Source organism: Ammospiza nelsoni, chromosome 1, assembly GCF_027579445.1.
Source record: "Ammospiza nelsoni isolate bAmmNel1 chromosome 1, bAmmNel1.pri, whole genome shotgun sequence".
NCBI lineage: Eukaryota > Metazoa > Chordata > Aves > Passeriformes > Passerellidae > Ammospiza > Ammospiza nelsoni.
Window position 1 is genome coordinate 152,358,602 of NC_080633.1, and position 18,270 is coordinate 152,376,871.

Here is an 18,270-nt window from a genome sequence, read left to right on the forward strand (position 1 = left end):
TAGCCTCAGCTCCATGGCACCCCTCTGACTGGAGGTTCAGGCTGAGCAGCCTCATGCCTGCCAAAAAAAACGGTGTAGTCAAGTCCTTAGAGAACTGCCTGTTTCATTCCCAAATTCATGCATAATTTACTTTTCTTTTTTTATTTTATCTCCTGTGCTAAGCCCTTGCTGTGTCAGAAGCCATCTCATCTCCATGAGTGAAGTGCAAGGCGCTGGTGCTGTGCCAATCTAATGACAAACCTTGACTGGGCTCCCTGTCCTCTGCAAACGGTGTGACCCCAAACAGAGGGTTCTTGGGTGTCTGTTCTGTGCCTCTCTCTGCCTTCCTGCCAGCAGGGATCACTGATGTGGAAATAAGAAACGTGCCAGGGGGGAAAAAAAAAATGCCTGCAGCAGAGAAAGCCAAGTGGGACTGAGCTCCTCGCTCTGAGCTGAGGACAGGGCGAGTTCAGTGATATCAGTGTGGCAGATGTTGGGTAGTTACAGTCACAGGATGCTCAGAGAGCTCCATTAGAGAGGTTACAGCGTGTGTTTGCTCTTTATATTGCAAGAGCTGATGTTCTTTTGTATTCAGTCAGAAAAAAAGAGCCATTCCACACCAGGTTTTCCAGCCTGTGTGATCCCCTTTTCTATGAAAAAATGCCTGTGGTGTAAGAGCACTGAATTGATGGATAGTGGATCCCTGGGGAGGATGCACATCTTGTTTTTCCTCCCCTTGCTTCATTTCATCCTTTTCCAGATGAATGTTTGTGGTTGGTGGAAAATTTTCACGTTCTCTTCATCCTCCACCCTTCATCACCGCCGTCCCAGAAGAGCTTGTTTGTAATTGTTCTGTTATTGCTTCATTAATTATCTTCCCACTTTCACACTGGATGTGAAGAGCCTGATCCTCCTCTCATAACACCTTTCACATGCCTGCCTTCCATGGATATCAGAATTGTTACCCAGGTTTGACACTGGTTTGTGGGAGCAGAATCAGGTCCAAATAAAAAGCAAAAAGGCTGGGTCAGGCTGAAACAGATCCTGGTCTCCTTCCCTGTTTGTTTGTGATGTGAAAGTCAGCTGAGTGGACCCCCCAACAAACAGGAAAATTCCTGCCATTGAATTTTCATGGTAGAACTGGCTGAACTTACTTTTTAATGTCTCACTTTCTCTCTTTCAGAACATGGAAAAGGTGCTGGTCCCTTCTGTCACGTTAATTGTAGGCTGTGGAGTATCCTCGCTGACACTTTTGCTGTTGATTATCATTTATGTCTCTGTTTGGAGGTATGGCTTTCATTCCTTTCTCTTCTTTTTGGGGAAAATAATTGTCTTTTTGACCTACACGGATCCTGGAATATTTGCTCTGTGGTTTTGGGTGCCTGGTGCTTGAGGAGGAACTGTTTGGGAATGAGCGGGCCCTGCAGAAAGTCCTCCTGGTGGCTTAGCTGGCATTATTCTCTCCTTTCAGTGCCAGAGAAATTAGCAGAGTGAAATTAGTGCCATGCCCTCATGTAGGGACATTGTTCCATCTCCAAAAGCCTCGTGCTGGTTTCGATGCCTTTGTGTACCCCAGGAAACCTTGTCAGAGGCGAGGTGGACACACACAGCCTCTCTTGGCAGGCAGATGCTGCTGCAAGGGAATTCTTTGGGAACATCCAAATCTCTGTGACCTGCCATGAAAAACATCTGGCCTGAAGAACTGGCAGAACTTTTCAGGAGCTTAACCTTAAATCACCTAAATAACTCCCCAAACTTTTAGCTACTTTTTGCCTTCAGGTGCATATGGGATCCCTCAGTACATCCCATTGCTGACAGCTCCTGTACGCAGGTCAGGTGGAACCTAAAATTGGGTAATTTATGGAGGCTGAAGGGATTTTGAAGCAATGCTTTAATGAACAATTGGCCCATGCCCCTGTTAGATACATTCTGGTGACTCTTAAGCTGGAAGACCCGAGGTGCGCAAGTGATTTTCTCCCTGTATTGCCTTGAACAAGGTCTGAGTTTATCCTGTGAGATCCATGTCTCTCCTAAATCCATGGCAAACAGGCTGAGACCTTCGAGGCCAAGCAAAGACAAATCAGAACCAGGTGAATCTCTGTGAAATCCAAATGGAGTGGCTGCAGGGAGTACAGTTGGGTATTACTGGAGATCCTTTTGGGAGAAGGGATCAGCGTGAGGCTCTTATTTTGTGCAGTGCTTCTTCTCAGCAGGAAGGAAAGGGTAAATTCCATTTAGAGGTTGAACTGAGATAACTTTTTCCTGCGCTTTGATAGAGGAAAGAAACAAGCGAGTAAAAACTGAGCAAAAAAATGCATCTTTTTTTTTTTTGTTGATACTGTGACAGTGCATAGTGGCTGGTTAATTTTGGCAGCTGAAGACTGATCATGATAACGTTTATCTAGAACTCAGGTTTTTCCGTGCCTGGGGTATCATTGGATGTGCTCAAGTCCTTGTCCTCTCCTGCTTTTCCTCAGGCTGGGCGGCACTGAGCAGCGCCGGTAGGTGACTTGCTGGGGTCACTGGTGTCAGGATCAAGTGGAAAGTCAGGCTAGAAGATTAAAGAGCAAGCGTTCGAGCCTCACCCTCTCTTTCCTATCAGAAACAGGGTCAGGATCTGAAGCCCAAGCTCAGACATGAGGCTGAATCAGTTTGGAGCATGCCAGAGCCATTTTGGAATAACATGATGTATTTTTTTCCAGGACTGTGCTCCCCTCCCTACCCTTCCAATATTTACTGTTATTGAGGACAGTAAATTGCCTGACCTGTTTCAAATGTGTTCTGTTTAATTTCTCATTCCACTCTTTGCCTTATGCCTATGGCCAAAACGATCAGCAGGAATGGGAGTACACGTTTAAGGGAGGCTTGAATGGGTATTTCTGAGCTAGCCAAGGATGGACATGCATTTCCAAGTGATCCTGAGACCAGCTATATCTTGATTGGAGGGCTCTCTATCCTGAGTCTCTCTGTGTAAATATCTGTAAAGCATGAATGAATGATCTCTAGAATTTCTCTTTGGTGCGCTGAGTTTGTTCCATTTCTTCTCTGTAGATCATGTTTTCATGTTTTCCAAACTTCACAGCATTCCCGTGGCTGAGCCCTGAGCGCTCTGTGTGTCCTTTTTATTTTAGGCATAGCTGCTGGACGTGAATGTGCTTTCCTATTAATGGCCTCAGGAACTTTGTATCCAACATTATCTCCTGGCTCCCACTTTGTTTTGCCCTAAATGTTGTATATTCTGATAGACAGCAGCTGGAGGAGTGCTTAGAAATGGAATCAGCAGTATTATTGTCTCCAAAACACAGGAGCAGCATCAAAGTGGTTCTTTTCCACCGTGCTGGAGAGAAACTCCTCATGTCCTGGCTGCCTGATCTTGTGTGGAGAGCACTCACCAGAGCTCAGCTGTTTTGTGGAGCTTTGGCCGGAAAATTTCCCATTCAGAGCTCTGGACAAAGGCATCTGGATCATGCATCCATAGACCCAGCTTGAGTATGAAACACTTCTGATGAATAAGCTCGCTCAGGCTGACAATCTGGAAGCTTTCCCAGAATTTTGCCCGGCTAGGGTTTGTTTGTGCAAATGGGAACCAGAAAAGGAGGGAGGGAGAGAAAGAGGGAGAGGAACACGGCGAAGAAGAGAGGTGCAAGAGCAACAGGGAGGTGATCCCAGCTACATATCAGGGAGGAAATGAATTTCCCCTCCACTCCCCATTCAAAACCCTCAAATAAAGGCTGCTCCTTGGTGGCACCTGCTCAGCCACTGGCATGAATGGCACGAGCATTTTTTGAGGCAAGTGATCCCTTCAGACACGGCCAACTTGGCACGGCCCCATTGGAAATTGGAAGTTGTTTCTGTTCGAGGGCTGTTGGTGGCCTGTTGGTGGCCTCACTCCAGTTCCCAGCAGACAGATGGCTGCAAAAAATCCCTGCTGCAGATGGTGCATCTCTGGTCTTATCAGGCTCGACAGAGGGGTCAGTGACACAGTGGGCCACAGAAGTGGAGTGACCTTGTTCTATCCCTGCACTGCCTGTCCTGGGTCACAGCTGGAGGCACAATCTGTGTGTGGGCCACGTGCTCCAGCACACGTGTGGGGAAAAATTGAGAGAAAAAATTGAAAACTGGTGTAGAAATGAAAAACTGGGGGAAAACCCAACCACTCAGGGGTGAAATGACGCCTCTTTTCAAGCAGCTCCTTGACACACTGGCATTTCAGGAGTGCCCCGATGTGTTTTCCATCCCTGAACTCATTGCAGCTCTACAGCCTCTGGAGTCAGTGACCTTTCCATAGCACGGGATCGATCCCTGCTATTGAGCAGCTCGTCCACCAGCCCATCAGCATGTGGGGCAGGGCAGAGCTCTGTCCCTGGCAGCAGCTGGGTGAGTGCTGCATCACTGCAAGAGAGCAGCCCCAGCTTCCCTCACTCCTGAGGATTGATTGAGTGCCTGTCAATGAGCTCTCGAGGGGCTGTTTAGGCTTGCTTTGCTTTAAACCCAGGAGCTCTGCCTGTGCTGGGGATGCTGAGGCACTCCTGGCCCTGGTGGGAGGTGGCAGGGATGAGTAAGTGGCTGTGTGGAGAGGGATGTGTGTACACACGGTGAGAAGGCAGCGGTGACTCAGTGTTTGTGGAGAGGAGTCTAATGGGGGCAGAGAAACAGACTGTGGGCCTTTCCCACCTTTTCCATCTGTCTCAGCTGGTGCAGGGCTTCACACAGCGTGTGGGGATCCCCGCTGGTGACCAGTGACAGGACCTGAGGGAATGGCTGGAGCTGTGTCAGGAGGGTTGGGTTGTGTATCAGGAAATAATTCTTAGTTCAGAAGGTGGTTTAGCACTGCCATGGGCTCCCCTGGGAATGGTCACAGCACCAAATATGCCAGAGCTCAAGGACTGTTCGGACACTCTCTCAGGCACAGAGTGGGATTGTTGGGATGTCCTGTGCAGGGCCAGGAGTTGGGTTTGCTGATCCTTTTGGGTCCCTTCCAACTCAGGATATTCTGTGATTGTAGGACACAGGCTAGAGCAGAAGTTCCCTAAATTAGCAGTGATTTTCCCCCAGTTTTGTGGCTGAGTACAGCATATTTTGATAAGTAGACAGAATCCATGTATCAGTAGAGGTGTAGCAAGGCAACACCCTGCAGTAGCTCTGTCTTTGCTGCAGATGTAGTTTTGGGCAAAACCCATCAAGTTCTATGGTTTTCTTCCCCCTCTGATACAAATGCCCGATTTCTTTGGCCAGAGGGTCTGGAGGTAAATGGTGATTTCTTTCTTTGGAGCATCCTGTGCTGGAGAAGAGGAAATGGAAGGAAAAAAAGCAAGCGTGGCAGGAGGTCTTCTTAGCATTCTGACTGGGCAGAAACTTAACAAGGAAATGTTTGGAATCCAGGTCAGGCTACCAAGGAGGACTCTGGAAGAATTGCCCAGGAATGCAGGATTGAATTAGAGTGGTCAGAGCTCAGTTGAGTTTGAAAGTGGTCAGGGATGTGAAAGGCATCAGGAGTGGGTTTTGGAGGTACATCAGCATCAGAGGATTTCCCAGGAAATGGTGTTTAGTGGGACAAGCAACCTAGTGGATAAGGAAGTTGAAAAGGTGAAGGTACCCAGTGCCTTTTTGTCATGTTCTGCTGGCTAGGCTGGCTTCCAGACACCCAAATTCCTCCACAGAGGCAGAATCCAGGGGAGAAAATGCTCCCCAGTGCCAAGAAAAAGAGAGACAAGGACTGTTTAAGGTATCTGGGAGTTTGCAAATCCATGGGATGCACTAAGGGAGATGTTCGGTGTGACTGTGGAGCCACTCTCTGTCACCTGGGGAGCTTCCTGAAGGCTGGAAGAAGGCAAATGTTCCCCCCACCTTTAGAAAGGGCAAGGAGGAGCATCCAGAGAACAACTGACCAGTCAGCCCACATGGCCCCTGGGATGATGAAAGAGCAAGTAGCTCTAAAGGTTATTTCCAGGCAAAATGATGGACAGGGAAGCGATTGGGAACAGACAGTGAGGATTTGTGGAGGACAGGTTGTGCCTGACTGCCCTGTTTTCCTTTTGGGATGGGATGACTGCTGATACGGACAGTGGGGAAAAGCAGCTGGTGTGGATTTTGACATTACCAAGGCCTTTAACACAGTCTCCAAATGCATTTTTGTATCCATATCATGGAATTATGCACTGGATTGGTGGCTTTATATCTGGATGAAATTCCTGCAGGATTTGAGGGTAATGGTCAAAGGTTTGAGGCTAATCAAGAGCTGGTCAGGGTTGGTAGAGTGGCCAACATTGTTTAATGTCTTCTTTAACAACCTGGACACTGCTGGAAAAGGTGGCCAGTGTTGGATCCTCCCAATAGCAGAGGTACCAGCACATCCCAAGTTGATGCTGAGGGAGTTGCACAATGTCAAAGGAGGCAAAGGGAACAAACTTGGATGAGAGGAGGCTGTTAAAGAACAGTCATGGAGAAGCCAAGCGACTTGCAGAGGTAGGCAGGGAAAGGTCTATAGGCACCAGCTGCAGCAGGAAAAGACCCAGCTGGATATAAAGCAAAATAATCCTTCACCAGGACAGCAGTTAAGTTAAGCAGTTTAGTGCTGTAATAAGTCAGACAAGAGAGGTGGTAGCATTCCTGTTCCTGGTGATTTTCAAATCTCAGTCAGATGAGACCCTGAGAAACCTGATCTGACTTTGAAATCAGTCCTTTTTTTGGGCATAGCATTGGACTGGGAACTTGAGATTTATTTTTTTTTCCTCCAACCTAAATTATTCTGATTCTTTTCATTGCCAACCCACATCTTGTTCTTTGGAGGTTCAGGGATCTGGAGAACAAGATAAATTTGCAGGGTGTGAAGGGAAGCAGGGAAAAGGAGAGTTGATTTATGGGGGCTTAAGGGGGAAAAAGTCTTTAAACAGCTGGATTATCTCCCCTTACATTAAAGTGCAGATTAATAGTCAAGTCATTTCTTACCTTTTTCTGACCAGTGGAGACTTCAAAAGTTCATGCTAATAGCAGTGGGATCATAGTGCTGCTACACAGATTTATTACATCCCCTTCCCACCAGGACAGAGTCCAAATCTCTGTTTCTGCCCCATAGAAGCTCCTGACTGGAGATTTGAGGTTTTACTTCACACAATGAAAGCCTGAAAAAGTTGAGGTCTCCAGTCACAAATGGAGCAGGGTCCAGGTGGTGCCCAGCACTGTATGGAGCCCAGTAAAGTCAGGAAATTTGGGCTCATCTTGGCTGTGGAAGGAACCAGAAGCTCATTTTGCAGCCTGTCAATCCAGTTTCTTGCTGAGGAGGGATCCTACATTTTGCAGCCTGTTCTGGGGCTGGGAGTGTTTCAGGGAGAACTTCCTGTAAACCAGATTTCCAGTAGATTAAGTAGGAGTTAATGCTACCTTTGCTTTTTTTCTTTTTTTTTTTTTTTTGCATCCAGGAAAGCATATCTTCCCCATACATGTTTGTCTGAAGGTACAGCTCAAGAGGAAGTTGAAAAATCAAAGTTTTACAGCCTTCATTACGTCTAAAGCGCAGATTTACCCTTGGCAGAATACACACATGTGCAGCAAACCCATCCTGCCCTCCTCCTCAGAAACTCAAAACTCTGCAGCCAAGGCACGACCAACTCACTCTGGCTAAAATTAATTAATGAAATTAAATTCCCAACATAAGTAGTTGATGTGCTGGAATATAGGAAATAATCCTGCATTAGCCTCCAGGGATGAGCTGGTTGATTAATACATCTGTTTCTAATTTATATAAGCATCAGCATCTCCTCTTCACTCATCTGGCATTCAGGCAGGGCACTTGCAGCATCTTTGAGATAATTTACGTGTGTGAATGTTGATGTGGTCACAGATCTTGAGTCAGTCCTTGAGGACTTGCACCTTTGCAGTTCCCTTTTCATTTTATCAGGTACATAAAAGTGCCTTCAAAGAAATTTCCCTCCCTGGCCAGTGGTTTGAATTAATTGTGGTGCACTTACCTCGGCAGTGAGCCTGGTGCTGTGCTGCAAATCAGAAATGACAAATATCTGGCTCCTGCAAGGTGCTGAAGGCAGCAACAGCTCCCAAACTGCTGTCCCTGATGTCCCAAACCCACAGCTGCAGTTACGTATTTGGCCTAGTTTGGAGAAGTGGTACAAAAAAAAAAAAAGAAAAAAAATTAAATAAATAAATAAAAATATAAAAGCCAGAAATGCTTCTCAATGCTTCTCACCCCAGGAGGGGTTGTTAGGCTGAAGGAAGTGGAATGCTGAATCACACACACTTTGTTGTCAAGGTGCATGTGTTTGTACTCTGCTTCCATCGCCAGCATGCCTGTGGCTCTTGGTTGGGAATCTTTTCCGTGTGTTTGGCTGTTTGTTTTCTTTCAAGCTCCTTTTCAAGCCCCCGTTTCAAGTAGGCAGAGCTGAAGAAGATTTGCAGCACTCTACTGTTTTTAGGAGGGGCTCAGGCTAGGCTGGCCCCTCGTTTGTTGGCTCCTAACTCCAGCATTGATGGGGATGATGGAAACATCTGCTCCCCCTCCCTTTCCCGCCTCGTTCTTGTCTGTCCAGCGCATAAAATCTTCAGGAAATTGGCAATTCTGTAGAGCCTGGCCTGGATTGCTGCTTTCCAGAGGTCACCCAGGGCAGGCTGTGACAGGGTGGGTCTCCCTCCCCTCTTCTCTCGCTGCAGGTACATCCGCTCGGAGCGCTCCGTCATCCTCATCAACTTCTGCCTCTCCATCATCTCCTCCAACGCCCTCATCCTCATCGGGCAGACCCAGACCCGGAACAAGGTAAGGGATCCACTGGGGCTTTGTTTATTTGTTTGCTTTCCCCCTGATTTAGCACTGAAATGATCCATTCAGGCAGCGCTTCCTCATTTTTCCTCCATCTGTTAATTAGCGACATGTCAAAGACACGGCTAAATGGCAGATTTCAATTTTCTCTCTCGCGCTCTCTTTGATAATTTGTCAGCATCCTCAGGGCTTTGATTAAAACCAATGTGATATTTTTGAATATCTGCCTAGAGTAGCTGGCACATGGCATGGTGAAGAAGCGTGGTGATTTGCAAGGCTTTAACCATTTTATTTTCAAAAAAATTACAAAGACAGATTGAGAAAAGGCTTTAAAAAAAAACCCCAAACAAACAACCTCTCAGCTTTACATTTATTTCTCCGGCAGTTTTTATACTCTGAGCTGAAAGTACTTGGCAGATGTTAATGAACACAGGCACAAAACTGTCCAACCTTTTTTTTGAGGATGGGAAGCGTTGCCAGATGCACCGTGAGCACTGCAGGGCCTCAAGGGACTCGGAGCAGATCCCAGAGTGACTCCAGCAGCCCAGGCAAGACCCAGTGTGGTTTTCCAAGCCACGAGCACTGGTTGCTCTCTTCCCACAGACCCAGCTGGAGAGGCATGTGTTGCCTCTATGATTTTTTCCTAGCTCAAGCACTTTCAGGTTCCGTGCTGATGTCTGGCATGACAAATCACAGCTCACCATTAATATTTTCCTCTTGGTAAATTTTCCCCTCTTCCCAAATGCTCTGACCATCATAGCTCTGTTGAGCCAAAAAACGTGAATCAAGACGCCTCCTCCACTCTTTCGGCTGCCAAAATCACAATCAGAAGTGAAAAATTAGTTGTTGCTTAACAGGAACCAGTGACCAGCTGGGTTTTTTGAGCCCCTGCTTTGGCAGCATGAGCGTGGTGTCACTTTTAGAAGCATATCAGGAATAAAATCTTCCCTGTGAGGGTGGTGAGGCACTGGAACAGGTTGCCCAGAGAAACTGTGGGTGCCCCAACACTGAAAGTGTTCAAGGCAAGGTTGGACAGATCTTTGAGCGCAGAGAAAATCTTCCTACCCATGGCAGGGGGTTGGAATGAGGTGGTTTTTAAAGTGCCTCCCAAAACTCAAGCCGTTCCATGATTTTATGATTCCTGCAGAGAGTCTGAAGGATTAAGTGAATCAGGGACTCATTTCTATGGAAGGCTCTTTGGGTTAGGTTGTTTTAGGAAAAACTTTCCAGCTGCTGGAGCCCTGTGTGTGCAGAGAAGTGTGGAAACAAGCGGCCAGCTCTGCTCCTGCCACAAAGTGCCCTTCAGAATCTCCTTCCCAAAGCAGAGTTATCTTCCATGGTTGGCAGGAGGTGGAGAGAGGAAGACCCAAACTCCTGCTTTCCTTGGTTGTGTTTTCTGCCGCACCAAACGTGTGCTGGGAGCTTCTTTCTGTGGGATGAAGCGCTGAGGGATGCTCAACAGGACCAACCACAGCTGGACCTCCTCTTTGGTGGTTCTTCTTCACCTCAGGACAGGAGCTGGATGTGTTCCTCCTCTCCCACCTCCTCCAGAGCACGGTTATGAACCCAGGTTCTCCCTGGTGGATTTTTTGTCCCGTGACTCTGGGAGTTCACTGTTGGGAGCTGTTGGTGGGGATTCAAAGCTCCCGGCAGCAATAGCAGGAGGCAGATTAGCTCTTTGCACATCCATATGCATGAAACCCCAGAAATAGAAAGGTTATTCTTGGATTTCCTCTCAGCCATCTAGTAAACAGTCTCTGGCAGGCAACAGAGAGAGAAAACTATACAGAGGAGAGACGAAGGAGTGTAAATTAAGATTTTATTCACATTCAATTATCGATAATAGAGCGCCTTAAAATGTTGGTGATTTATAATTGCGGCTTTCCCGGGAGGTTTCTGCGGTATCGGCTTCCCTGGAAATGTCAAATTCTCCCTGGATTTCCATCCGTGTAACCTCAAAGGCGAGATTCCATGCCTGGATTTGCTAAGCTTTTTGAAGATGAAAGGCCTGGGAAAAGGCTAAAAAAAAAAAAATTACAGTCAGCAATCTGGGGATACAAAGGGAAGGGATGCTGCAGGAAGTGGCCATGTCTCCAAGGCTTGTGCTGGAAGGGAGCAGATTTCTCCTCTTAAAGGAAAACAAGGGCTAATGGCCTTGACAGACTGACAGGCTCTGCTGGATCTTGGGACATAATATCCCTGTGCTTAGCCCTTCATGGGGATGTTTGGTTTTCCCTACAAGCAAGGGAAAACCTGCAGCAGAGCTTGCAGAAGCAAATATTTGCCTGCCTATCAGTTGGCCAAGTTCATTTGAGGCGATGAGTTCATCCTGATCCAGCTGAGATGTGCATATTTCTTTTGTCTTCCCCTCCTCTCTTCTTCACTTTTTGTCAAAGCTACTCATTTGAGAAAAAAACAAAAAACAAAAAACAAAAAAAAAAAACCAAACCCAAATGTATCTCTGTGTAAAATTGTATAAAATTGTATAGCAATGCTTTTCTCTTCCCTTTACAAGGAAAAGCTGTGTTGATTTGAAACAAAATCAAAAAGGCAATGTGAGCAGTGTTGTAGTACCTGATATCAGTCAAAAGAAAAAAAAGGGTTATAAAATAGCAATCTCTTGAAATCCATTCCAGAAAGCATCCTCTGTTTGTTGCTGTTTCATATAGGGTTTGTGAGCTTATGGATAGGAACCACCTTTTTTTAGGATTCTTGTAAAATGTGAAAATTACTGGACATTATCATATTGAGCTGTGTTATTTGTGCTGAACTGACATCCTGAATGCACTTTTAAACAGAATATGGAGGGATTTGGTGTCAAATGCAAATCTAGAACAAAAAAACCACAGTTCCTATCTCAGAGAACACACGGTCTTGCTTTTGTTCACAGCCTCTGATAACGTCGGGTGGTGCCAGTGGATGAATCGAGAGCAATCCGATAAAATCATGATAAAAGCCACTCTGTGCATGAGAGCTGTGGCTTGAAAGATGCTGGTGGTTGAAAAAAGAGGAAAAAGAGAAAGGTTCATTGACCATAAAACCAAGTCCATGTTTCCCCATTTAACTCAAAGCAAAGAAATTCTTGATTATAAACCTCCCCCAAATGCCTGAAGCCATATATTTTTTCCATCCATAGTCGCTTTTAAAATCTATTTGCTCTCCCTTCTCCTCAGGAGCCACTGGAGTTTCTTCCCATCACTTTCTTCTCGAGTACATTGATTCACAGTTTTCAGCTCCCAGATGGGGGGAAAACTGGCTGAGTGAAACAGAGCGGCACCAATTTGCACCATTGAAAGATTTGGCCTTGCTGAGTTAAAACAAAGACGAGCTTGTCAGCTTTCCAGTCCATCTCCCTGGCACTCTGGGATTGTTCTTCATAATGCATTTGCCAGTTCTTTCCCCAGTTTAATTTTAAATGGCTTAAGCTGCCTGCATTTCCCCTGTGAGATTTCCCCACCAAGTAGTAGAGCTCACCATTATGAAATTCTTTCTAATCTAGGGGGGAGTTGCTTTCTTTTTTTTTTTTTTTTTGTCTTTTTTTTTTTTTTTTTTGTCTCCTGTCTGCTGGTAGTTATGTGCTCTTGGACAACTCTGCCCTCATGTTTGCAGTGCTTTCCCAGCCCCTGGCAGCTGTGGTTTCACCCAGCTCTCACAGCTTAACTCTTTCACTCAGCCCTGTTGTTCTGGCAGGGGCACCATCCAAATTACCTTCCTCAGATTTCATTTCCATGGCTGGGCTGCCAGGGATGGGGTGCTTTGCAAACCTTTTGAGCTGAGATTAGTGCACTGTTTACTAACTACTCTGTCCCCCCTGCCTTGTACAGATAATGGCAATAGTTTGGATGTTTTGGAAATTAAATATATCCTGCTGAAGCCAAGAAAGCACCAGGATGGGATGTGTGCTCAGACTTCTAGTGGAAGATGTCCCTGCCTGTTTTGGGGAGGTTGTAATTAAATGATCTTTAAGGTCCCTCCCCACTCTAACAATTCTGTAATTCCACAATTCTTCTAAAGTGTTAACTGTGGCTTTACCCTAAAGCTCATGCATAAGAGCAAATGATTTCCATGTAGTATTTAAATTTAAGGCTTTGATCTTTGCTAAGTCAAAGCTTTTGGAGAAGCCTGCCCCCTCTAAAACAGTATTTCCATGTCCTGATCTCCATGACTTTTCCTTCCAGAGCCCGGTTTGGAATCATCTCCCCTCTCCTTCCTCTCTGCTCCCTGCTGCTCTCTCTGCCTGCCTCTCCTCTCACGTGTCCTCCTTTCCTCCTCTCTGCAGGTGATCTGCACGCTGGTGGCGGCTTTCTTGCACTTCTTCTTCCTCTCCTCTTTCTGCTGGGTGCTGACCGAGGCCTGGCAGTCCTACATGGCCGTGACGGGCCGGTTACGGAACCGCATCATCCGCAAGCGCTTCTTGTGTCTCGGATGGGGTGAGGATCTGGGGGCTGTGGAGCAGAGAAGGGCCAGGCTGCAGGAGGAGCTGGTGCTCCTCAGGAGGCTTGAAAGAGAGTGCTTGGAACCCTTGCAGAGGTTTCAAGAAGGGCTGAAATGCTTAAAAGTATATATCCATAAGTTGAGCCTCCTGCCCCGCGCACCCAAAAATAGAGGAGTTGAGTTCAGGTTTAGAGGGTGCTCCAAGAGTGGTTTCTTCTGGGGTTGGGTCTGTTTCTTGATTTCTACTTTTCTCTCTCTGTCTCCCTCCGTGTTGGGTGTGTTCTGTTGGTACATGATACCAGCCCTGTGAATCCTGGCCCAGGGCAGGGATTGTCCCTCTGTGCTGGGCACTGCTGAGGACAAACCTCCAATTTTGGTCTCCTCTCTACAAGAAAGTCATTGAGGTGCTAGAAAATGTCCAGAGATGGCAGTGGAGCTGGGGAAGGGTCTGGAGCACCAGAAGTGGTTGAGAGAGCTGTGGAGGCTCAGCCTGGAGAAAAGGAGGATCGGAAGGGACCTTCTCACTCTCCACAGCTCCCTCACAGGAGGGTGCTGCCAGAGAGGCCAGGCTCTGTTCCTAGGTAAAACTATAGAGCAAGAGGTAGCAGCTCCAATTGCACCAGGTGATGTTTAAATGGGATATTAGGGAAAATTTCATCACTGAAAGGATGGCCAAGCATTGGAACAGGCTGCCCAAGGAAGTGGTGGAATCACCATCCCTGGAAGCGCTCAAAAACCCATGAAGTAGTGACATTTAGGGTCATAGTTTAGTGTTAGACCTGGTTGGACTTGATGATCCTCGAGGCCTTTTCAACCTCAGTGATTTTATGGTTCTAAGATTCTGCAGAGCAACCTGGAGGGAAGCAAACTCTGAAATCCTGTCTCCATGGCAGCAGCGCCTTTCGGAGACAAATAAACTGCGAGACTGCTGCAGATGCTTGTAACTAATTTTTCTTCCTCTGCCTCTGCCGTATGTTTAATTTATTAGCCTTAAATGATGCATTCTGTAGTAGAAAATAAATACAAACCCATAAACCTGGGCTTTCAAAATGATAACAAGGCTGTGTTTGAAAGGAGCAGCAGCACAAAAAGTTGCTGAGAAGTGAGGAGGCAAAGGAAAGAAAGGAGTGTGGCTGAGCTCTATTAATGCCTCATTTTACTACTGAAGTCTCACAATTCACCCCAGGCAAGAGATTTCTGGTGCTTACTGAGCACCCTGATGTGATTTATTCTGGCACATCAAGAGCCGTCCTCGTTGCCGTGCCTTCATCCCTTTACGTTTTCCCTCCTAAGCTTTTGCTTACAATAGAGAATAAATTGTGTTATTAAAATCCAGGGTTTGCATGTTAGCAGGAGCAGAACCACAATACCTGCAGAGGACAGGCTGCAGGAGCCTGGGTGTGCTCATGCATATGTTTATACCTCCTTGGTGACTCCAGCAACATCAGGGATATCATATGTAACAGACTAATAGCTTTCCTAGGTAATAAAAAGGGATTTTTCACCCCCCTGATTTGTAAAAGCTGGGACAGATGGGCATGTTAGCCAAGGCAATTTTGGATGAGCAGCATTCACATTTGTAGTCTGTACAGATTAAAAAAAAATAAAAATCTCCCTACATGTGTAGAAGCATAATTTCCATGGCTAGTAAAATGTAGTCAGCTCTGAGCTAGGATGCACTGCTGATAAATGATGCATAATAACCATTTGGAGTAGGTTAGGACAAGAAATGAAGAACACTCTTGCCTATTAAGGCGGCAAGGGAATTTTGGATATTTAGCATCCTGCTAGACTTCAGCTGTAGAGCTGGGATTAATGGCACTTGTAAGAGGAAAGAAGCCGAAAATATGTTTTAAAGAGCATAATCTGAAATAATTAGCACAATTCACTTTGTCATGGGCTGGTTCTCCCCCCTTTCCCCTCTTTGCACATTTGCATTTCTCTAAGCCGTTGTTGGAGACGTCTTTGCCAAGTTCTCAGCTGCTCTCAGCTGTAGCTCATTGAAGCTGCAGAGAATTTCAGCAGCAGGGAGGATTGTTTTATATTTCTTTGGTCTCCTCTTGGATGTGCAACTTTGCAATTCAATGTTTAAGTTATTATTAGTAATAATTATTATTAATGATTTTTGTCCATGCTTGGACAATGCTCTCAAGTTCATGATGTGACTCTTTGGGTGATCCTGTGCAGGGTCAGGAGCTGGACTTGATGATCCTTGTGGATTCTTCCAATTCAGGATATTCTCTGCTTTAGAATAGACAGATAAATTGTTCCCTGGGAACAGCTCAGTCATCATATTTAGCCCCAATAAAGAAGAAATATTTTTTGTCAGGATTTTTATGACCCTGGTATAGTTTCCACAGCTGGATTTTTAATGCTGCCATAGCTCAGCCTCTGAGTGGGTCTTCAGCTGTTTATAACAAGAATGGCTCTTGGGAATTATTAGCAAACATCTTCTCTAGTGGAACATGATTAACACATGGCCTGATTCTCCTGTGACCTGGAAGTACAAAATTCTTTGAAAGAGGTTTTGAATGGGTTTACTTGGAATTGTGAATGTTAAATTCCCTTTGTGCAGAAAGCCCCCAAAGCCTTGCTGGTGCTGCCTGCACCACACCAGGTATATGGAACAGACCAGTTAGGAATAAATGTCTTTCTAAAAATCTAAATCTAATCTAATTTAATAAAATCTAAAAAAATAGATTAAAATCTGATTTTTTTGGTGGGGATTTTTTTTAATCTAATCCCATCTAACTTTGCATAGACAGCTCTCCCAGGGCTGCACCTCTCATTATGATTCTCTTTGGCTAAACTACCACGACATAGCTGCCACCTATAGCAGCTGCTCCTTGTCCAGACCCATTCCCAGCCCAAACTGAGGCTTTCACCCAGCCTTGGAATGAGCCAGTCCCTGGAGCTGCCAAGTTCACAGCCCCACTCTGGATTTCTTCATAATTACCACGTTGGAGAGAAGCACTTTGTGAAGAACAAGTTGCTATTTTTGGCGGAGTCTTTGCCAAATTTCCTCTTTCCCGGGGTCTCTTGCACCAAGCTGTACTCCTGAAAATGTCCCCTCCCATGTGGTTTCTTCCCATGGGATGCTGTATGGATGGCACCCTAGGGAATGCAGCAGCCAGGATTGATCCAGATGAGGTGTGAAGGAAGCTGAGCAAGAGTCAATGAGGGATGAAATGAGAAAAAGAAAGGAAAGGAAAGGAAAGGAAAGGAAAGGAAAGGAAAGGAAAGGAAAGGAAAGGAAAGGAAAGGAAAGGAAAGGAAAGGAAAGGAAAGGAAAGGAAAGGAAAGGAAAGGAAAGGAAAGGAAAGGAAAGGAAAGGAAAGGAAAGGAAAGGAAAGGAAAGGAAAGGAAAGGAAAGGAAAGGAAAGGAAAAAGGAAAGAAAAAAGGAAAGATAAGAAAGGGAAAAGGGAGGGGAAAGGGACGGGGAAGGGGAAAGGGAAGGAGGAGGAAAAAATGAAAAAGAAAAAAAGGAAAAGGAAAAGAATAAAAAAGGAAAAGGAAAAGGAAAAGGAAAAGGAAAAGGAAAAGGAAAAGGAAAAGGAAAAGGAAAAAGGAAAAGGAAAAGGAAAAGGAAAAGGAAAAGGAGGGAAGGGAAGGGAAAGGAAGGGAAGGGAAGGGAAGGGAAGGGAAGGGAAGGGAAGGGAAAGAGGAAAGAGGAAAGAGGAAAGAGGAAAGAGGAAAGAGGAAAGAGGAAAGAGGAAAGAGGAAAGAGGAAAGAGGAAAGAGGAAAGGAAAGAGGAAAGGAATGAATATTAAAAGAGATGCTTTTTAAACCCACTGCATGTTGAGTTTGGGTTGATGAAATGTGACCCATGCTTGGAAATCTCACATGGGCAGAGAAGCCCTTCCCTGCAGGATAACCCTCAAATGCTCCATATTCCAGCCAGCTTGGCCCTGTGGCTCCCAGCTGCTGCAGAGCTTCACTATTAATCAGCCTTGGGATGATTTGTGTTGCTGAGGGACCCCCCTTCCCAGAGCAATGATGTCTGGGAGCTGTGCCTGCACATTCCTTGGATCTCCTGCAGTCACCTGCCGTGCCCTCTGCAGCTCACGAATTAGGGCCTTGTCAAGGGGCACTAATCCCAGCTGGCCACAGATCCTGCTGATTCCTAATGGGATTTTCCCATCTTTAGTGTTGAGACAGTTTAAATCCTCCTGCCACAAAGTGGAGGGCTATAAAAAGCCACATGGAGACCTCCAGAGCTGAAGAACCTGATGTTACGAGCTGATCTCCAGACATTTCTTTAGGGAAAGGGGAGAGCTGAGCTTTAAACCTTATAGAACCTGGAAGAACCTGAAACCCTTTCTCATTGTTGTTCAGAGGAGTCTGCTTCATTACAGATCTTGGGGAACCTGTTTGGGATAGGGAAACTCAGGTTTAGTTTCCTTTTCTGTCACATTTGGGGCAGGTTTGAACCTGGGTTGTTCATCCTACACTGAGTGCAAACAAAACTCTTAATCTTTGGGTTCTTAGAGCTGGGTTGTGGCTGAATATTCCAACTTCAGAGACACCATAAAGAACCTAAGAATAAATTTTATGCATCTGAATCTGCTAAAAGACCCCCCACAACTTTTGAGACCACAGCAGGGCAGGAGCTGACTGCACCTCATGGTATTTATTTAAATAACAGGAGTAATTAAAGTTCTTGCTTTTAGTTCTGAGAGTCCTGACCTCAGTCTCTGTCCCAGGCTGAAATGGATGATGCTGGAATAATTCTGGGAAAAATGGTGAATCTTGAGTGGGAGAAGGGCTGCATATGTGATGAAATGACCAATTTCCTCCTGTTTCATTTCCATAGGGCTCCCTGCCTTGGTGGTTGCCATTTCTGTGGGATTTACTAAAGCCAAGGGATACGGCACTGTGAACTAGTGAGTAAAGGATTCCTATTTTCCCCTTGTTTTATCCTCCATCCTTTTTGTCAAAACCCAGTCACTTCAGGAGGCAGGCTGGGAGCTAAATTTCCATGTGCAGGACAATTCCTCCATCCCTGCCTCCTCAATCCATCGTCTGACCAAGCTGGATTGTGAGTTCCTTTAAAAACAAGTTCATAGGGACTAATTAGGTTTAACTGTT

The 18,270-nt window shown here is 45.8% G+C and overlaps 1 protein-coding gene across 1 annotated transcript in view; it reads left to right on the top strand.

The window, feature by feature from the left end:
* The window catches only part of ADGRB1 (adhesion G protein-coupled receptor B1), a 208,388-nt gene that overhangs the window by 138,583 nt on the left and 51,535 nt on the right, over positions 1-18,270 (top strand). Inside the window, 4 exon segments of the mRNA XM_059471546.1 lie at positions 1,163-1,266; positions 8,641-8,743; positions 13,026-13,176; positions 17,996-18,065. Of these exon segments, the coding sequence (XP_059327529.1) occupies positions 1,163-1,266; positions 8,641-8,743; positions 13,026-13,176; positions 17,996-18,065 (428 nt within the window).